The sequence below is a fragment of the Cnephaeus nilssonii genome (genome assembly GCF_951640355.1).
Source record: "Cnephaeus nilssonii genome assembly, chromosome: 23".
NCBI classification, from domain to species: Eukaryota; Metazoa; Chordata; class Mammalia; order Chiroptera; family Vespertilionidae; genus Cnephaeus; species Cnephaeus nilssonii.
The window spans coordinates 13,395,689-13,416,348 of record NC_137094.1 but is presented as its reverse complement, the minus strand read 5'-3'; the positions used below and the strand labels follow the sequence as shown (position 1 = coordinate 13,416,348).

General features: G+C 40.9%; 2 protein-coding genes across 2 annotated transcripts in view; one reads left to right on the top strand and one right to left on the bottom strand.

The window, feature by feature from the left end:
* TP53BP2 (tumor protein p53 binding protein 2) overlaps positions 1-20,660 on the top strand; it is a 107,932-nt gene that overhangs the window by 337 nt on the left and 86,935 nt on the right. The gene's annotated exons all lie outside the window — the stretch shown is intronic.
* Positions 317-19,279, bottom strand: FBXO28 (F-box protein 28). Its single transcript, XM_079763638.1, has 5 exons — positions 18,996-19,279; positions 12,674-12,783; positions 10,032-10,170; positions 7,385-7,580; positions 317-5,561 (listed from the first exon to the last, which is right to left on the bottom strand). The coding sequence occupies exons 1-5, from the start codon at positions 19,260-19,262 to the stop codon at positions 5,167-5,169; spliced, it is 1,107 nt and encodes a 368-aa protein (XP_079619764.1). The 5' UTR covers positions 19,263-19,279; the 3' UTR covers positions 317-5,166.

Genomic DNA, 20,660 nt, shown 5'->3' with positions numbered 1-20,660 from the left:
TCACCCTCACCCTGCAGCACAGAGTCATCTCTGACCTCTTTTCTGAACATCTACGTTCTAGACAAAGTGGCTAAAGCACGTATCCTAGCTCTTCCTGCAGATTTTGTTCTGAGCCATTTCTTTACCAGTCCCATCTTTACAGAAGGGGGTGAGATTAATGTGTGTGATTACATTTCATTGGAATTTGGAATAGTTTTGGAGCTGGAAGGAATTTTGAAGAGAGAACCAGTATTCTTCCTGGCAGGGCAAAAAATAAATAAAAAATCAGCGGTCACTAATTTTGTACTGATTGGCAGCATAGAGTAAAGCGACTGTGGGCCAGTGAGGGCTTCAGACCACATCCGCTAGGACTGCCTCCTCCTCAAGATCACAGGGTCTAGAAGCCCTCTCAATTCTTTCTGCCCGTATGCCTCGGGTGAAACCATTGCCTCCTCCGAGCCCCGCCTCTTCCAGGTTTTGAGTTCTGTATGTTACTCTTAACACGAGGGATTTGGACACTGGCTGCTTCTAGTGGATCTATAGGATGCTCGTCTATATATTTACTCCTAAGTTTAGAACGGACGTGCTCTCGTGTCATAGCTCCCCGCTGTTGTAGAATTTAGTGTAGTGGATGGAGCAGGAAGTACAGCAGCCTTGGAGGCAGGGAGGTCTGGCATTTACTTGTATAGTAGCATCGTGGACGTGTTGCTTAACCCAAATTTGAACATCCCTACCTAGAGAAAAACCCACCTCATAGAGCAGCTGTGAGGACTCGGTAACATGTAAAACACACACTCGACAGCTTCAAGGAGGCAGCGAGCTTTCCCCATGGCATTTGTGCGAAGTGGAGCTCCAGAACCCTTTGCACATGAAATACAAAGCAAACAGGCAGCGCTGGTAACAACACTTTTATTTCCGTACCCTGTGGTGTGACTGGGAGGTGTTTTCCACTTTCCAATAACTGAATTAGGTCATAACAACGAACATTCCAGAAGGTAAGCTGGCAATTTATGGTTGCTCATGAGCATAAGTAAACAGACATGGTACCACATAAAGGAGTTTTGAACACTTCTAAACTTTCGGTAGAGTTTTGAATATGGACCGGTATACTTTGGCCGTGGACCTAATAGATTACTTGCTTCTAAACCCCATCATTCCCTTCAGACACAACAGGTAAAGTTTTGGATTTACTTTTTTTGACTTCAGAAATTGAACAAATTCTTAGGGAGCTGACATAGGCCACCATGACTCGAGCCTACCATATTTATCATGATTATACGTATATTGCTATTAAAAATAAAATCATGGTACACAGCAGCCAACCAATTGCTAGTTTCATTTTGTAGATGACTTTAGCATCTTTGAAAAACATTTCGATTCAGAATGGCAGGCTATAGGATTTTGTTACATTTAAGTGGTTTTAACTTACTAATCTTTTGTGGACTCGTTAATTCAGATAGATCCCAAGCCAAAGAATTGGATGGCATGTCAAATTGGATTTTATATTAGAAACAGCTGTTTGCAAGAGGCCGCATTATATAGGACATTTCTTTTCAGAATGTCTTTTATTCCTGGCTTCAAATCTTACAGCATATGACACTTGTAGACGGTTTAAGTGTTAACACACTGGTACTCATGCCTAGAGCAGGATATAAAAACGTGCTGATCACCAAGTATGAGATTTTACATTACATTAAAATGTAAAATTACATTACATTAAATGTAAAATTACATTTACATTTACATGTGGACGCCGACAAGATAGGGAGTTCCTAGATCCTAGAAAATATTATGGCTAAGGAAATAGAGAACTCAAAAAAAGGAATCACGTCCAAGAAACTGATTCAGTATAGTAAAATAGAACTAAGTGCCCTGTCTTAAGAAAAAGTTTATTAATAATAAGGGACAACTGGGACATCATACATCATTTCTTTGGAGATTAAAGTGCAGGCTATGAAATGGCATAGAAAATAATGCATAAAATAGTGCAATCTTAAGGTGCCATTGTTTTTATTATACATAGCCTATGTTCATATGTTCGTTTTCTCCCAAAAATCCAGCTGTAGTGACACCTTTTAGCTTATTTATTTAGGCATTATTTATACTTTTACCCACCTTTGGGGCTACATAGAATATCTTAACATTTTAACAAGTAGAATAATAGAGCATACATCTCGGAACTACTAAATAGAGATTAAGGCAAGCCCCTAGAAAGTTCAGTACTCCAAAAAACATGGTTTACAAAAAGAAGCTGCTTCCAAAACCAGTGGCTTCAGACTGCATGGCACCCCAGTCGTTTGTAAAGCACGATTACTCTGAATACACTTGTGTTTGCCCCGCTATTTCCAAGTTCTGGACATCCAAAGAGGAGCTTTAAAAAACAGCAGGTTCTCTAACCTCAGGTTCTGAAAGAAATTCCTATTTCAGCCCATGTGGAAACCAAGCCAAGTCCATGTAGGAGATAAGCCGAGGATCCTGTGGGGGGCAGTGTTCTTTTTCTCTTATATATGCCTTTTCACCTTGGATCTGTCTGCACTGTTGTACCATAATCACCTCTTAAGTGGGAATGACCCATTAAAATAGAGACATCTCCTCAGAAAACCAGCCAAGGAAGATGACAATATTTCATGAAATGTTGTTCTAGGACATTGGCATTGTGGCATTTACATTATTGACGTAAGATCCAGGCAGGATGGTTCTCTCTCTGGGAGGCTAGTTTACAATTTACCTACAACATATGTCAGTTTAAGCTGATCAAAAGGATTTGTGATTTGTTGAACCTTAAATACCATTATGCTATCCAAAAGCAAGTATAAAAGCTACCAAATCAGTCAAGGCAATACCATAACATGTTTTAGCTGGATGGTCTAAGTAAGATTTAAGACTTAAACAACAGAACTGTAGTGTTTTATTCTCCGACTGTTATGGAACATTCATGCATTAACAATCGCAACTCATTAATCTTACGGACAGGTGATTACAAATGTACACTGTAGAAATTTGGATTTCAAAACAAAATCTACCTTCTAATGTGTAAAAGCTTGTAATGAAAGCCAAATACTCGTGTTCGCTAGTGGAAGACTACAGATACATTTAGGGCATCTAGATAGTTTCTAAAGAAACCCAGGCAACTTGAAAGAATTCAGTAACAACTATTAAAGAAACCATCTGAGGTTATATCCCTTTGATGCATAAGAATCATACTTTGTAAACCTGTAAACATGTACTTTGTTACTTAAAAAGTCTTCCTGTTACCAGGAAAGCAGACTGTTAAAGGCCATGACTATTCCAGTAGGCCTCTTCCAAAGTTATGACAATATGGCTAAATCCTATGTTAACAAAAAATGAGACCTGCTGAGAAAATGACTTCCAGACAGGGACTTTTACGGATGACCTTGGCTGACAAATAATTGTTTATTTTAAAATTACCTTCCCAACAAACCATGAAACACTTGGAAGTTACTTTATGGTTTTTTCAGTGAAAACATACTACATCGTAAATGGAGTTTCAAAGTTAGACATAGAATTGATCAAAATCTAAGGACAATATTATGTAAGGACAATATAAAAAATGGGTCAGAAAAAGTTCCATTTGGTGAGGTTAATCTGAAGGATGCAGAACCATGTGATGTTGGACGGATAAAAAAAGGTGACAACTTTGTGCTTTTATTCAACTAAGGTACTTACCAAAACCTTAGGTTTTATACAGGTACTAATTCCCACCTGGAAAGGGACAGTTTTCTACATTACACCTAAATTTATTTTAAATAACTGAAGCCCAAGGCAACAGTTGTTTAAAACAATAGTCAAATAATGACATAATTTAGTACATTAAAATAAAACTAGAACAGTAATATCTGAATGTCTCAAAAATATACAACTGGGGAAAGTAACCACTGTACACAATTTGGAGGCTGTTAAAGTGACCACTTAGAAGGTTGAACAGTGCAAGACATGCGTTTCCAGTTACAAGCTCAACACAGGAGTGCAAACGAAATTAAAGCTTTTGTTTAAAGTTGAGGACAAGGAAAGCTTGAAATTAATATAAGAAAGCTTCCCTCAGGTTATCCCCCAGAAATGAAATGATCAAAATGCTTTTTCACGGAACAGTGTTCCTCAATGAACTTTCTTTCAATGGCAAAACTGCATCCCACAGGTTGGGTCCCCTACTCACTCCACTGGTCATCACACTTGATCAAGGAGCACACACAGTGGTGAGTAAGGAAAAGTACTAGTAATCAGAGGTCTGATATCGATAGAGAGAGCCTTGGATTTGGGGTTCTGCCTTAGCCAGTGTACCTGGACCCTACAGAGAACAGATAAAGCAATGGGCTTTAATGCTCTATTGTTCCTGTAAAACTGGAGGACAAATGGACTCACAACCCCCTCCCCCAGAGGCCAGCTGTTGTGGTGGCAGATGTTAAGTGCTTAAATTAACTCAGCTGCTGCTCTAACAAGTGGAGAAGTATAGAGGTTCAAGATCAATACCAGTGCAAGAGCTTTTTAAGTGAGTTGCCTAGGCAATGCATGCATCCATCCATGCAAACGTACAATGTGGCCCCAAAGAGAACTGAAAACATGATATAACTGCATAAAATCCCTTGCCAGTAGTTTATAAAAATATATAGTCAATACTGTAGAGGCCCCTTCTACAGTCAATACTATGGAAGTCCGTTTTAGTTACCCATTACTTCAATACCAAAAAGCATTTACTACTTTTCAGACATTCCAGACAAAGGTCACTTATAACAAAAAGTCAACTTTGTTTTTTTAAACAAGATACTGTCCATTTAAAAAGTAGGTCTTTTCTTTCAAGTGAACAGGACATTTTCTGTATTAAACTTCTAGTCTGTCAAGACTGGTTTAAGATCCTTAAGTAATGTGCATATATGCAGAAACAAATAAACTTACTTTAAACAGAGCTGCACAGAAAAAAAGTTAACTCCTCAAAACATGATAGAATAGGTCTGGTTAGTACAAATCTATTGCAAAGTAAAAAGGTTCTGTGCGTCAGTTCAACCAGGAGAAGCGGGGAAAGAATGTCCCAACCATGAGAGTTCAGGTTGAAGTTGTGTTCTGAGCGCCTAGAAGCCTAGGGGACGCCATGTTGCTCACGGTGTCCTGATATGCATGACTGCTCAAGCCACTAAGCCAGGCCTTCCTCTGGAGCCGGGAGCACGTTCCCATTCACTTTCTGCTCCGGAGACGTTTGGACTTCCTAAGAGAGTCTATGGCTTCTGCTGCCTTTTTCCGTTTCCGGGGAGACTCTTCGCTCTGCCCAGCCCCTGAGGGGTTTCCTACAGCGCTTTCCATGACTTCTCGCAGTTTGCGCTCCAGCTCCGCCAGCCGCGCGTTCTGTTCACCTATGATCTGGGTCTGCTCTAGCAGTTTCTGGTCCTGGTCCTGAAGCTGTTTCTGCTGTTCTTGCACTTTGGTGCGGAGCTCGGAAATTTCACGCCTGAGAACAGTCACGCCAGCACCATTTGTCTTAACCTGCTGCTGGAGTTTGGTAACCTCTTGTCTTGAAGGGTTTTGCTTGGAGAGGAGCTGCATTGTTGTTAGGGCTGCAGAAGGTCCTGGAACTGTGGGAAAATAGTTTAAAACAGCCAGTTAGTCACTTAAAATGTCACACTACCAGTAACACTTCATTAATTAAACTTATTTTGAAATGGAATGTCCTTCTACCACTTCTGATCATTTCTTTTTTGCAATCTAGTTTGTCTACTGGATTACTCTACTCAGACACTTGGTTTTAACTATAAATGAGTCTGAATTCTGATTCTCATGTTCATGTGGCAATGTATGGATTGCCAGCAAGTGGAGAACATTTAATGGCATAAACTTGGATTTAAAATACTATAAAACACTTTTGGACTTTCTATCTTATTTCACCGAAGCCAACATAAACATTGGAGTCAGACGTAGACCTATCATGTTCTTAAATTCTCACTGCACTTAGTTACATGCTAAAGCCCCAACTTCAAGCACAAATGGACACCGCTCCTGACGATCATGGAGACTTTTCATGGAGACTTTCTGACACGTGCAGGAAGGCTCTGGAACTATTCTGTGTTAGGAATACAATGTTGCACGGACATAAAAATCACTATTTTAAACTAATAACCTATTTTACAAAACAACAACCACCACCTTATCTCCTGAAGGTTTTCTAAAAGGACCAGAGGGATCCGTTCATACCCTAACCCCATGCTATTTTCCTCCTTGTCCATCTACATACCAGAATCTTTTCCTTCTCTCTGTTTATCCAACTTCCACTCATCCATTAGCGCTCAGGTCAATTTTACCTCTTGTGAAGTCTTGTCAGTCCAGCCAACAATGATCTGATCTTAAGATTCTGTCTCTGCTACTCATCTGGCATTTAAATGGACACTCCTTTAAAATATTTCTGTTGCCTACGATAACTGAACTTTGGGTCTGGATATGTCTTACCTTTTGGAATAATAAGATCCTTGAGGGCAGATACCACGTATTACACTTCCTTTTAGTCTCCACAGGACACAGTACAGTGCTGTGCGCATATTAAGTACTCAATAAATAGTAGGTATGTTATTAATGCTGAGATGCCATAGCTTTATTATTAAATTACAGAGAGGCGCTCAGTTACCCCACTGAGTAAGTACTCCAGGGAGCTAACTACCGAACAAAATGTTTTACCAAAGTTTTAAAAAAACCTATTTGCAAGGACTGAGAACACTGAACAATTTAGTCCTTCAGTAGATAAGGGCACAAATCTCTAGGCTCCCATGTCCTTTTGTAAAACAGCTACCACAGAAGTGGCAGTGTTCACAATAGCCCATGCACCCTGTCTTTTGAAGTAGCAGCTGGACACTCTGGGGGCTGAAATAATTAACTGGTTATTTCCATGAGGAATTTTATCTGGTATATGCAATTGTTTTAGGATAATGAATATTAACTAGTTGGAAATATCAAAAATATATCTATATATAGCTTTTAACTGAGCAATTTTACTGTAATAAATTTATTTTAGGTCCATAGGTATGGATATGCATAAAAATTTAGCCACAAGACTCTTCTTTTGAGTGTAGTTTAAATACTGAAAAACTAGAGACAAATGTGCTTAATGGCAGTGGTATGGTCTATAATCAATTTGTCATTAAAAATGATGTTGCAAAAAAGGGCTTCTGTCGTGAGTGGCGCACGCAGAGCAGCCTGATTGCTCTACTTGTGGAATCGACATCAAGAGGTTTCGGAAGCGTAATTTTTTGGTATTTGGGCAGCTGGTGATCGTTAAAAAAATAATGACGATGCAGATACATATTTACAGACCCAGGCAAGTTCAGATATATGATCGAACAGGGAAAGAGCAGGTTATCTCATCTACATAGGAACATGACACACTGAACAGAGTCAAGTCAAGAGGTACCTGGAGGCGAGCCCATGAGTCTTCCAGACACATCTGATCCTGGTAGTTTCCTCTTTAGAATTGGAACAATCTTTTCATCAAAGTATTCCATTGCCATGGAGGAAATATCCCTTAGCTCCTGAAGCACTTCATGAGCTCGCTGAGGGGCTCTGGTAGAGTTGACATATCTCAACACACGGTAAATCTCATCAATAACCTAAAACAACGAGCTCTCATTAGCACTTTCGAGATATATAGGAAAATAGTTAAATGGGGAGAGAAGTGACTGCTTGTTCTGCAATTCCTGTAAAAATCTGTAGGATGATTTAACTGATGTACTGACCACTGATGATATTACCACCTGGAACACTCGGCTTTGGCCTCGATAGAATACTTTGTGTTTCATACTTACATTTAGTAAGTACCAGGCACTGTGCTGGGGCTAAAGAATCAGGATGAATATAGCTCCTGCCCTGAAGAAAATCACAGTGTTAATTGGGGAGACATATATTAAAAAAATCCCACAAAGAGGGATATACACATGCTAAAGACTAGAGGACTAAACTAAGACATTAAATCCTGTGTGCAAGCAGGGGTAGAGGGATTACCCACACCCATATTCTGCTAATCCTCCAAACCCACTTCACTCTAGCCCGAATGCGTCTCCCAGAGCCCCAGGAACCCCGCCTGACCGCCACCGTGCTCTGTCTCTGGAGGTTTTGTTTCTCTAAAACGTGCTATGGATTAGAATGAGGTCTCCTCCAATCCCACTTGCTTGCTGTCACCAAAGGCCTCAGTTTTCTGATCAATGAAATAGGAATAATACTTCTACCTTTCATGGCTGTGATGGAAAGTAATGAGATAATATATATAAATGCTCTGAGAATTAGAAAGTATTTCATAAATATAAGATGAGGGCAATGGCAAGAGAAAGAGATAGGCAGCTGCCTATATGATAAAATTAGGCACAAAATTCCTTTTCAGCCGCTCCTCTCCTGAGGGCAAGGGCAAGGCTGCAGTAAGGAGCTGCCCAGAGCAAATGCCCACGGGGACCTACTGCATCTTGGAAAGTTAAGACATTCTCCACGGCGGCCACCTCGGTTTTGTCCTTTTATTTTGGTGCTAGAAGCGAGAGGTCAACACGTTTTCTTAAAAAAATGGATTTGACTTCATTTGTTTAGACAGTAAAGATCATCATTCCAATCACACGATCCTAATGAATTAGAAAAAGATTAGCAACTTCTATAAAGGCCAGATGCTAACTACCTTGGGCTTTGCAGGCCACATGGACTCTGCCCAAACAACTCAACTCTTGTTAGTAATAGCTGACTGAATTGCCTCTGAGGTCATGAAAACGGCAAGATGTTTCTTAAATATTCATATTCTTAACAAGGAGATATGCAATAAAAATGAGGCTAAAGGGGATAACTAGTTCAATGAACTTCCCAGGAATACTTAAGAGATAAGGCCTATTGATCAGATCAGGATACAATCTGGCATTAAGAATCAGAATCTAGCCGGGCTGGCGTGGGTCAGTGGTTGAACATCGAACTATGAACCAGGAGATCATGGTTCGATTCCCAGTCACGAGCACTTGCCTGGGTTGCAGGCTGAATCCCAGTGAGAGGGGTGTGCAGGAGGCAGCCAATTCTCTGTCATCATTGATATTTCAATCTCTCTCTCTCCCTTCCTCTCTGAAATCAATAAAAATATATTTTAAAAATGTGTGTGTGTGTGTGTGTGTGTGTAATCAGAATCTAAAATTTCTAACTGGTCACCCTTTTAGAGTATCTTACAAAAAGCAATGTAGTTAATATGAGGAAAGTGAGATATACCATAAATACCACATAAAATTGAAAATAGAGAAAGTGCGTACAAAATAATCCCAATGTTAATCATCTATGGAAATAACAAAAAAAAGAACATTTCGATTTTACTAGGTAGTTTTAACCATGTTGGTACTTTTGCTAGTATCAAATAAGTAGCAAAATGACCTTTAATTCCACCTCCACCCTTCCATATAAAAAAAGGATATAGACATAGTTCATCTGAATTTACACTCAATTCAAGAAGGATGATACTACTGAAGGTATGAGTAGCATACTAAATACTGGGGCCTTTTAACTTAGTAACAGAAATATGCCACATATACTTATTTCTGGGTTAAACAGCACTATTACTTAGCTCTGAGTATATTGCTATATAATTATTCATTCTTTTCAAATCTGGATGTTTTATAAAGTTCTCATGAAACATTTCTCAAATAAAACAAAACCCAGCCTGTCCCTCCTACTCCACCCCCGCCCCTAAATTATAACAATCTTGAAGGCAGGACAATACTTATCTTGTTCATTGCTGCGGTATCTCTGGCATCTTAACAAAAAGTAAAAGCTCAAAAGTTTTTCTCTTGAATATGAACTCTTAACAGGCTTCTCTAAAGAACAGCAGGGCTCCTACTGTATATTTCATAATTAACATTTTAAATATAAAGAACACACAAATGACTCATTTCTATTAGGTACTGTACAGAAAGAAGCTATACAAATCCATCCACAAAAACTCATTCCAGGGAATTAGGAACAACTCTGACATTTAAAAATCACTGTAACTTTATAATGAAGTTTACATAGTACAATCCGGCTGTTCTAAGTACGCAGTTGTATTTTACCTTTCCTGGGATGAAGCAACAGAGATTGGAATCCACATACTTCATGAAAGTCATGTTTAACAGTGAAAGCCTGGTTTCCACGGCAGCAAGGATGTCTGCATGACGAGCTAATGAATGGTTTCTCCTTTCTGACTCCCTCCTATAATTAGAAAAGCAACCTTTAAAGATGCGCTGTGGACTACAGCGGTAACCAATCCAAACATCTTAATGAAACAACCTAACATTTGCATGTCCAATTAGAAATCTACAATTGGATCATAATTCAACTATAAGGATAAATAAATCATGTCCAGAAATCTTTGCTAATGACTAGCACTTACTGACAAAATACTTAGAAAAAAAAAATCATGTTGTGTTTTTTTTTTTGGCCTATATCAAGCCTAATGGCTGTTAGAATCAGAGAAATTAGAAAAATGAAAGAATTACACTTGGACGTATAGATAGAGATTGTATCTTTTGGCCTATAAAATGAACTCATTTAAACTTGTTAAAGTTTTATTAAGAAATAATTCAGATAGAATAAAAGCCATGTTTAAAATGTACTGTTGAGTGGTTTGGGTGTATTCAGAGTTGTGGACCCATCACCACCTCGAATTTTAGACCATTTTCATTACTACAGAAAGCAAGCCCAAACACATTATCAGTCACTCCCATTCCCCAGCCTCTGGCAACCACTAGCCTGCTTTCTGTTTCTATGCATTTGCCTATTCTGGACATTTCAGATAACTGGATTTGTGTAGTATGTGGCATTCTGTGTACATCTCCTCTCATTTAGCACAGTGATGGCCAAGGGACATTCTATTACCGGTCATATCATTATTTTGGTTATCTATTTATCAGCTGTTGGACTTTTGGGTTCTTTCTACCTTTTGGCTGTCATGAATAATGCTGCCGCGAACATTCATATCTAAGCTTTTGGGTTCACACAGTTTAATTTCTCTTGGTTCTATACCTAGGAGTGAAATTGCTGGGTCAAGTGGGAACACTATGCTTAACTTTTTGAGGAACAAGCTGTTTTCTAAATGGCTGGGCCATTTTGTAATTCCATCAGTGATTTATGAATGTCCCCGTTTGCCCACACCCTTCCCAGCATTGTCTGTCTTTTTTATTTGAGCCATCCTCCTTAGTGTAAAGGGGGATCTAGGTGTCTGATTCGCAATGCCCTGATGACTAACGATGCTGAGCATCTTTCACGGCCTGCAGATCTTCAGCATGTCTTCTCTGGAGACACGTCTATGAAAATCCTTGGCCCATTTTTAAGTTGGCGTGTCTTTTTATTGTTGAGTTCTAAGAGTTTCTCAGACAATCTGGACACAAGTCCTTTATTAGCGGTATAAGCTGCAAATATTTTCTCCCAAACTGTGGATTGTCTTTTCACTTTCTTGATGTTGTCCTTTGAGACAAAGAAGTTTTAAATGGTGACCAAGTCCAGTTTGCCTTTTTCTGCTGCTGCTTGAACTTTTGGTGTCATGCCTAAGAACCTACCTAGTGCCTAACCCAAGGTCATCTAAGGGTTTACAGTATAGCACTGACATTTACAAGTAGGCCTATGACCTATTTTGAATTAACGTTTGTATGTGGTGTGAAGGAGTCCAACCTTCTTCTTTTGTGTGTAGATACCCCGTTGTCCCAGCATCATTTGTTGAAAACATTATTCTTTCCCCACTGAACTGTCTTGGCATTCTTGTTAAAAATCAATTGTTAAAAATGTAAGGTTTATTTTACAGACTCTCAGTTCTATTCCACTGACCTCTATGTGTGTCCTTGAGTCAGTACCACATTGTTTTATTACAGCTTTGTAGTAAGTTTTGAAATTGGAAAGTGGTAGTCCTCCAACTACTCTGTTCTTTCTCAAGATTGTTTTTTATTATTCTGAGTCTTTTGTATTTCCAGAGAAATAGTAAAATCAGCTTACCAATATCTTCAAAAAGGACAGCTAGGATTTTATTGGGGATTGCATTAAATGTACAAATCAATGTAGGGAGTACTGCCATCTTAATAGAAAATCTTCCAATCCCTCAGCATGGAATGTCTTTCCACCTAATTCCTCTTTAAATTCTCTTAACAATGTTTGGTAGTTTTCAATGTACAAGTCCTGCACTTGTTTTGTAATATTTATTACTAAGTATTTTATTATTTTTGGTGCTATTATAAATGGGATTGTGCTCTTCATTTTTGGATTGTTTATTGCTAGTGTATCCAATTACAGAATTGATTTTTGTATATCAATCTTGTATCCTATATCCCTACCCTACTCATTTATTAGCTCTATTAATTAATTAGTGTATTCTTTATGTATAAGGTTCCATACATAAAGATTATGTCATCTGTGAACAGAGAGAGAAATGCCTTCTTTTCAACAAGAATGTCTTTTATTTCATTTTCTTCCCTAACTGCCTTGGCTAGAACCTCCAGTAAAATGTTGAACAGAAATGACGAGAGGGAGCAAATTACAGTAAAATATCTCTTATTGAGATCTGGGTACCCCTTTACTACAAATGACTAACAAATAAAACATATTTTAAATACTGATACTAAAAGTAATTCTTTTTTCTCTCTCTCATAACACCCAAGCACAAATCAAGAAACACACAAACAAAATCCCCAGTTGTAAAGCATTGCCATTGCCAGCCACGACACACCTTGGGAGTTGTGCTTTGACTTGTTTCTGACACAGATTATGGTACCTCTCCACTTTTAGAAATCCCTGATTCAACATTCTCTGGCAGACCAAGTCCATTCTTTTACAAACCTACAGGGAGAGAGGAGGAGAAAGAAGAATTTTAGAAAGTAATAATCAAATTAATGACAGACAATTAACTTAAGACTCATAACTGAACAATGCAAGTTCTCTGTGCTAGTATTGTTCCCATTTACGGCCTGAATCCTTGAGTCATATGTGGGTGAATCCCTCATACTTTGCAATTCTGACAATAATGCATTAAAAGTTAATATGTGTAGGCAAGGAAAACTTTTCTTTTTAAAAAATATATTTTTATTGATTTCAGAGAGGAGGGGAGAGGGAGAGATAGATAGAAACATCAATGATGTAAGAGAATCACTGATTGGCCGCCTCCGGCAACCCTCCTCCCCCTCACTGGGGATAGAGCCTCCAACCCAGCATGTGCCCTAACCGGAAATGGAACCACGACCTCCAGGTTCATAGGTCAACGTTCAACCACTGAGCCACACCGGTGAAGTGGAAAACTTATCTTTTAATTTAGGTATTTGTTAATAGTTCTAAATGTATCCCCACTAATATGGTCAGAAACTGTAGTCCTGAAGATCAATAAGATAATATATTCAAAGGTTTTTAATGGTTTGAAACAAGGGAAATTCTTAGGTAAAAATGTATATTCAGCCCTAGCTGGCTTAGCTCAGTGGATAGAGCATCAGCCTGTGGATTGAAGGGTCCTGGGTTCGATTCAGCCAAGGGCACATGCCCGAGTTGTGGGCTCAATCCCCAGTAGGGGACATGCAGGAGGCAGCCAATCAATGATTTTCTCTCATCATCGATGTTTCTATCTCTCCCTCTCCCTTCCTCTCTGAAATCAATAAAAATATATTTTAAAAAAATGTATATTCGAGCTAGAGTCCAACATCTCACAAAGTTTATATGACCTATAGCTGGAATGAGAATTCTTACTCATTTCTACTAGTGATTTGGGTTAACTATAGACAGTTTCTCTATTCCAGATACTATGATGTCCTCCAAAGAATCTAAACATGTGTAGCAGACTCTCAACTATTTTGAATCTTTAAGGAATATGATGTTTATATACAGCAAGAGCACAGGATCAAAACACCTAAATTTGAGTCCAGTCTTTATGCTCTCTTGAGCAAGTCAGCTACCATTTGAAAACCTGAGTCAGCCACCTGTAAAATGTGGATAGTATCTACCTCAGGGACATCATGAGGATTAAACGGAACAATACATGCTAAATCATTTAGTAAACTCTAAAGTGTTACATAAAAACTATGTTAAATAAATTTTAACTTAGTACTAATTTAGAAACTATGCTCCATATACTTAGTTATGTTTCTGAGATATCTCAGCATCTTTCTTATCTTAATGAGACCTAGTACTTAGTATCTGTTTGTTTGTTCTTTGATCCCTGACAATTTTGCAGTGACTCAGTTATCAACCTGAACATTAATTCTCATTGTACAGATGTTGATGGTGACAGGGAAAGAGTGAGATAAATCTGTATCAAGATCAAGTCAATCAGGCAGGGGCTGTCTTATACTTTTTTCTCTCTCTCATAACACCCAAGCACAAATGTTTGACAAATACCTGCTGAAACTATTGATACAAGTTTGCTTCGTCCTGGGAATACAGGGACAAAAAAAATTCAAACTGGTTTATGCTAATAAAAGCATTAGTACTCTAATATTAAATAATAGATACGTCCTAAATCACATGTCAAATTAAAGGTATTAAGGAAAACAGTTCTTTTCATATATATTTTTTGACTAAATATTTATTGACTTCAGAAATAGAAACATCAATGGTGAGAGAGAATCATTGACTGGCTGCCTCCTGCACCCTCCCTACTGGGGATCCAGCCCACAACCCGGGCATGTGCCCTGACTGGTAATCAAACCGTGACCTCCTGGTTCACAGGTCAATGCTCAACCACTCAGCCACACCAGCCATCCTTTTTAAAAAGTATTTTTATTGACTTCAGAGAGGAAGGGAGAGGGAGAGAGAGAAACATCAGTGATGAGAGGAAATCATTGATCGGCTGCCTCCTGCACTGGAGATCGAGCCCACAACCTGGTCATGTGCCCCTGACCAGAACGGAACCCAGGACCCTTCAGTCCACAGGCTGATGCTCTACCCACTGAGCCAAACCAACGAGGGCCAGAAGCCATCCTTTAAGATAGCACCTTCTTCAACATTGTAAGAATCCACAGCTCTCAGTTTACCAGGACATACAGGTATATCTGGTTTCTTTTTTTTTATGAAATGATTATAAGAGATAGAAGCTATTGTTCTTTTTTAACATCCTTACTTGCTTCCCCCACCACAAGTTGTCAACCCCAGAGATTCTCAAAAACAGTTCCTTAAATTTGACAAGTCTGTAAAATAAAATGGTAGAAAGTAGGGGGGAGTCTGATCACTAGTCCAGGACATCTAAAACTTCACACATCCCAAACCAATCTCACTTTAATCTAAGACACCCTTCTGCAATTGTTTTGTTCCACTATCCGTCTGTTGTTGTTTTGTTTTGTTTTTCTGAGAGGAACATTCTTCTACCTTTACTCACTGGATAAAAACTCATTGTCTTGAAGCAGCCTGTCCTGATAAACCCTCCCGATTACCCCGACACCCTTGTATGTATCTGCTTGCACGTGTGGTCCTGGTGCGGTCTGAGTGTGCTCAAGGAACACTGCTCCAGTGAAGATCCTGACAGAGTGCCTGATGAACCCCTTCACTCTCGGACTAGAGTCTATAGGAAGAAGGAATTACCCCCCAAATATTACAATCTCTTACTTGAACTTAAGCACCTCTTAATAAAATCAATGACCTGGTGATGAGATTGTAAAGAAAAAAGGAAAAGCAGCAATAAAGGGAGTGTATTCTCTATGACACAACAAGAGGAGCAGTGGTTCCCAAAGTGTGGTCTAGGGAGGGACCCCTGGGATTCCCAAGATACTTTCATGAGTTTGGGAGGCCAACTATTTGCATAATATTAAGATGTTATCTGCCATGTTCACTCTCAATTCTCTCACAACATACAGTGGAGTTTTCCGGAGGCAACACAACATCTGAGGACATTGTTCTGACAGCTGATATACTGTATATTCTTGTGCTTTCTAGAAATTTCTAAGGTAAACTCTTAGGGTCCTCAGCAACTTTTAAGATTGTAAAGGTGTCTCGAAACAAAAAAGTTGAGAACCACTGAGGCAGAGCAAGAGATATGAAGACAGCTTGCCTGGTTTAAAAAAAGAAAAAAGTAATGGTTTCTCATTTTCCTTAAATTTTCCTACCCATCACCCCTCTCTATAACTGAAATTTTCTAACATTGGAAGAAAAGATGTGAAAGGAATTACAAATGGATAACAGATTTAACTAGCTAGAGTGCTAGAGACAAAAGCATGTATTTGTATATTTTGTTATCAACGGAAAAGTTTCATTCCAGATAATGTGCAGGACTTCTGAATCTGACCTTCAGGAAAGCGTATGTCCTGAGCCACTAACAGGATCCCATTACATTTACAGGCACTCCACTAGCCCCCCACAGAGTATCTGATAGGAGCTCCCTAAAACCTCAAAAAGCCTCCCCTGCTCCTTTCCAGGTGGCTTTACTCTGCTCCTTGACCTTTGCCTCCCGTTTCAAACACTCGCCTGCCTGTCAAAGGGCCTCGGTGACGTCTACTGCTGCATCAGCACAAGTCTGTCTGACTTACTAGGAAAACAACTCAAAGTACAGGTTTTGTCATTACAAAAGTTGAGTCCAGCCAAATAATTTTAAATTCACTAGAGGAATTAAATACTTAAAGTTAAGTACTTAAAATCCTGTGTAACCTGGATTTCCAAGCTCGGGGTACATTTTTGGAGCAACTCGATGGCAGAAAAACAAACAAGCAAAGGACTTAATAAGGCACTTGGCCAGTCCTTTGGAAATGACTGGACTGGAGAGTCCAATTTCATTATTCACAGCGACAGGAAGCAAAGCTTGTTATCAACCGAACTGCACAAATCACTGAAAAATGTCACACCAGCAATTTCAACGTAGAGCAAATCTTTTAAAGAAAATATAGAATAGTAAGTACCTGTTTTATACCTGTTCTCTAATTTAGATGCTAACAGAATTATGACTGTGGTCCTAATCAGGCAAGTCAGCTGGGAAGGAGGAAAAACAAACACCTGAACCATACATAAACTAGCCAATAAGCCCGAGTAGCTGACATTTAGCTTATGAAACCAAATCCTTCCAACCATATCCAGCCTTAATTCCCCTAAAAAAAAAAAATAACCAAAGGAACTATGTAATTTCTGTGCTTCATACCACCATACGTACTAAAGTTCCTGGATTTTTTGGCAAACAATTCTTAAGGCACAAATGCGCACTTAAGTAGAAAAGGCCTGTAGAGCACCCACCAGGCACTGTCTCTAGACTGCCAATTTCATCTAAAGGGCATAATTAAACTTAATGCTGACATCTAGTGGCTAGAAAGAAAATGTTAACCTAAATTGTACCCTATGACACCAAACCAAAGAATCTAAAACTAAAGGCATCTCCAACCTGCCCCCCCATCCCGAAAAAGAGTATTCATTTAATGGAAGAATTACCCATTAACCTCAAGTAAAGAAAGGAGTAAGTTCCCTTTTGCTAAAGCAGAGAAAAACACATCTCTGAGATGTCAAACTGGCTGCAGCATCTTTGGGGTGGGGGGCTCGGAGGGTTGGTCAGGAAGGGCTCCTTGTGAAAAAACCTTTGAAACTACAAATCTGAATCCTTAAAAGGCTAGGAGAGATAGCTGCTTAAAAATTAAAACTGCAACTGAATATTTCTCTTGGAAGAAATGTCACTTAATAGATTGTGGGATGTGTTTTAACTGTCCCCTAGGATGGGCTAGTTCTTCCCCCCTTTAAAAAGGTTTTTAATTTTTAAAAAAGTAAAACAACTAACAAAAGAACAAAACCCCCAGTTTTCCTCAACACTTATATAAAGCAGAACTGTGACCATTCCAAGCTTTGCAAAGCTATTGTCTGGCTGAAAGGCTCAATTCAAATGTTATGTATGCCCAGACACCATGCATGCCTCTGCTCAAACACCATTCTTTATACAAATTTGAAGAAATATTTAAGATTCTACATGAAATCCTAAGGGTGAGATATGTTGAAAAGTCAGGGACAACCCATTCTGAAATACACTTTTCAACTGAAGAATTTTCCATCCTGCAGGCTGGAATGAACTGCTGTGTTGACTAGAAAAATAAAATTAGTCATCAGTTTGAATTAATATCAATAAGCTTTGTTTGAAAAAAAAATGGCGTGATTTCCTTTTAAAAAAATGCCATTACAATCCATTTTAAACTGGAGGTCTAACCCTGAAACACACCTATTGATGAGTAAGAAAATGCTAGACACAGCACATTCAGAAACACGTCTTTGTCCTCTTAAAAACAACCCCGACCACAGACTTAGCGTCTACACAGCATCGGGTTGCAATCACTTCAAGATGTCCACCCCCTTCATCTCCTTGCCACTTGACGATAAATTCACGGAAAGGAAGCAAAACACGTCTGAGCTAAGACCTGCATCAGACCTCCAGCCAGCCCTCTGGCGTGAAATAACCCCCAAAGGCCGAGTCATCCCTCTGGAAGTCCCTGGCCGGACGGACTGCTGTGATTGTGGGGTGCAGACTCCTGCAGCTGGCGGGTGGGCGCCAACCGCTGGTTAGACAACGAGCTGCCAGAGAGAGCCCGGGTCAAGGGGCAAGTCGCTTCACTCTTGGGGGGGGGGGGGATGTGGGGAGAACCCACCCACCCCACTTTATCTTCTCCAACAAGGGGGACAACACGTCCTCTAGCAGACACACCGGCCCTGGCTGGGTCGCGGGGTCACTCTGCCTCCTTGGGAGTTTTGTCCCCCCAAACCCGGCCGGGCCGGGGGTGGCGTACAAAGGGCACCCGACGAGCCCCCTCGGGTGTGCCCGCCCAGGCCGGGCAGAGGTGGGGAGCCCCGCTCCCTCCACCTCCCGCCCCGCTTCTTGGGTGGGGGCGAGGTGGCCCCAGAGAGTCGCCCCCAGCCCCGAAGCAAGGGCGGGCTCGGGACGAACCCCGCTGACAGGCGCCGAGCGGGGGAGACTTGAGGGCGGGAGGGCCGCGCTCCGGCATCGGCTGGGCTCGCGGGGCGCTCCCTCCCCGGGGAAGGCGCTCCCCGCTCCGTCCCTCCCCAGACCTCGGCCCGGCGGCGGGGCGGCGGGGTCCCGGGGGGCGGGGGGGCCTCACCAGGCGGAGCTGGCTAATCTCGTCGTAGGACATAAAGCTGAGGATGTTCTCGATGGCTACGATGGGCAGCGCCACCAGCGTGTTGTTTTGAGGCAGCTGGTCCGGGGCCAGCGCCGGGGCTGGGGGCGCCTGGGAGCCCGGCTGCAGGGGCTGCGGCGCGGGCGGCGGGGGCAACCGCTGGGTAGAGCCGATGGCCGAAGAGGGGCCGCTGTCGCCGTAGCCGCCGCCTCCTTCCTCAGCCATCCTCTCCTCCGCCGCCGCCGCCATCTTGGGGGTTTAATTCCTTCCCCCACTGCGAGGGGATCAGGGACACTTCCGGTGCGTCACTTCCTCCCCTGGGGCCGCCGGGGCGGGACTCCTGGGGAGGGGGCGGAGCCTGCGGGTGACGGGGCGGAGACGCGCACAAAGCTGTTTGTTGGGGTGTCAGGGAGGCCTGGGAGCTCCGGGAGGGGTGACCTGTGATCTGAGATGGGGAAGGGCTCCAGGGGAAGGGAACCCTGCCTATTGCGGTTCACCTCCCCGGTGCAGCTTTCCTAAAGCTTCCTGACAAAGGATGGTAAAAATGATGTGGACCCATACATGTAGACAGAACTATGTGTTTAAAATATAATTTTTCAAAAACCATAGTAATAATTGACTTAGGTAAATAAAAAGGAATGAAGTATTGATTAAAACTATCCTATGGGTGAAGCTTGCAAATATGTTAAATGAAAGAAGCCAGACCCAAAGGGCCATATAATTGTGGGTTTCCATTTTCCTGAAATGGCCAAATCCTTAGGGACAGAAAGTAGCTGAGTGGTTTCCAGAGGCTGAAGGGAGCAGAGGAAAGGGGAATGGTTGCTAAGGGGGGCAGGGCTTCTTTCTGCGGTGAGGAAAAGGTTTTGGAATCAGGTCACGGTGATGGTTGCACAGCTTTGTGAGTATACTTGAAACCACTGAACTGTACACTTGAAAGTAGTACATTTTATATGTGAGTTATAGCTCAATGAAAATTTTGACTTAGGCAAGAATCGTCAAAAGATGCTAAAACTAGTCCTGACCAGTTTGGCTCAGTGGATAGAGCTGGGGTCCTCAAACTTTTTAAACAGGGGGCCAGTTCACTGTCCCTCAGACCGTTGGAGGGCCGGACTATAGTTTAAAAAAAACTATGAACAAATTCCTATGCACACTGCACATATCTTATTTTGAAGTAAAAAGACAAAACGGCAAAAACACCCGCATGTGGCCCGCGGGCCGTAGTTTGAGGATGCCTGGGATAGAGCGTCGGCCTGCGGACTCAAGGGTCCCAGGTTCGATTCCGGGTCAAGGGCATGTACTTTGGTTGTGGGCACATCCCCAGTAGGGAGTGTTCAGGAGGCAACTGATTGACATATCTCTCTCATCGATGTTTCTAACTCTCTATCCCTCTCCCTTCCTTTCTGTAAAAAAATCAATAAAATATATTTTTTGAAAAAGATGCTAAAACTAAAAAGTAAATGTGTGATGTGGAACATAATATTTACAGTCTCAACTCTCCACAAATTACATATTACAAAGAGAAGTGTAATAGAGAAATTTGGTAGTCATCACCATAACCAAATGATCAAAATTGGTATCATGAGTTATGGGAGGAATGACATCATTTACCTCCTGATATGATACCTCCAAAAGGACATAACATAACGT

Coding starts and splice junctions, on each gene's coding strand:
- FBXO28 (XM_079763638.1), bottom strand. CDS start 19,262: ATGGCGGCGGCGGCGGAGGAGAGGATGGCTGAGGAAGGAGGCGGCGGC. Junction 10,171..12,673: donor GTCAAAGCACAACTCCCAAG/GTGTGTCGTGGC, acceptor TTCTAATTATAG/GAGGGAGTCAGAAAGGAGAA. Junction 5,562..7,384: donor ACTCATGGGCTCGCCTCCAG/GTACCTCTTGAC, acceptor ATTTTCCCACAG/TTCCAGGACCTTCTGCAGCC.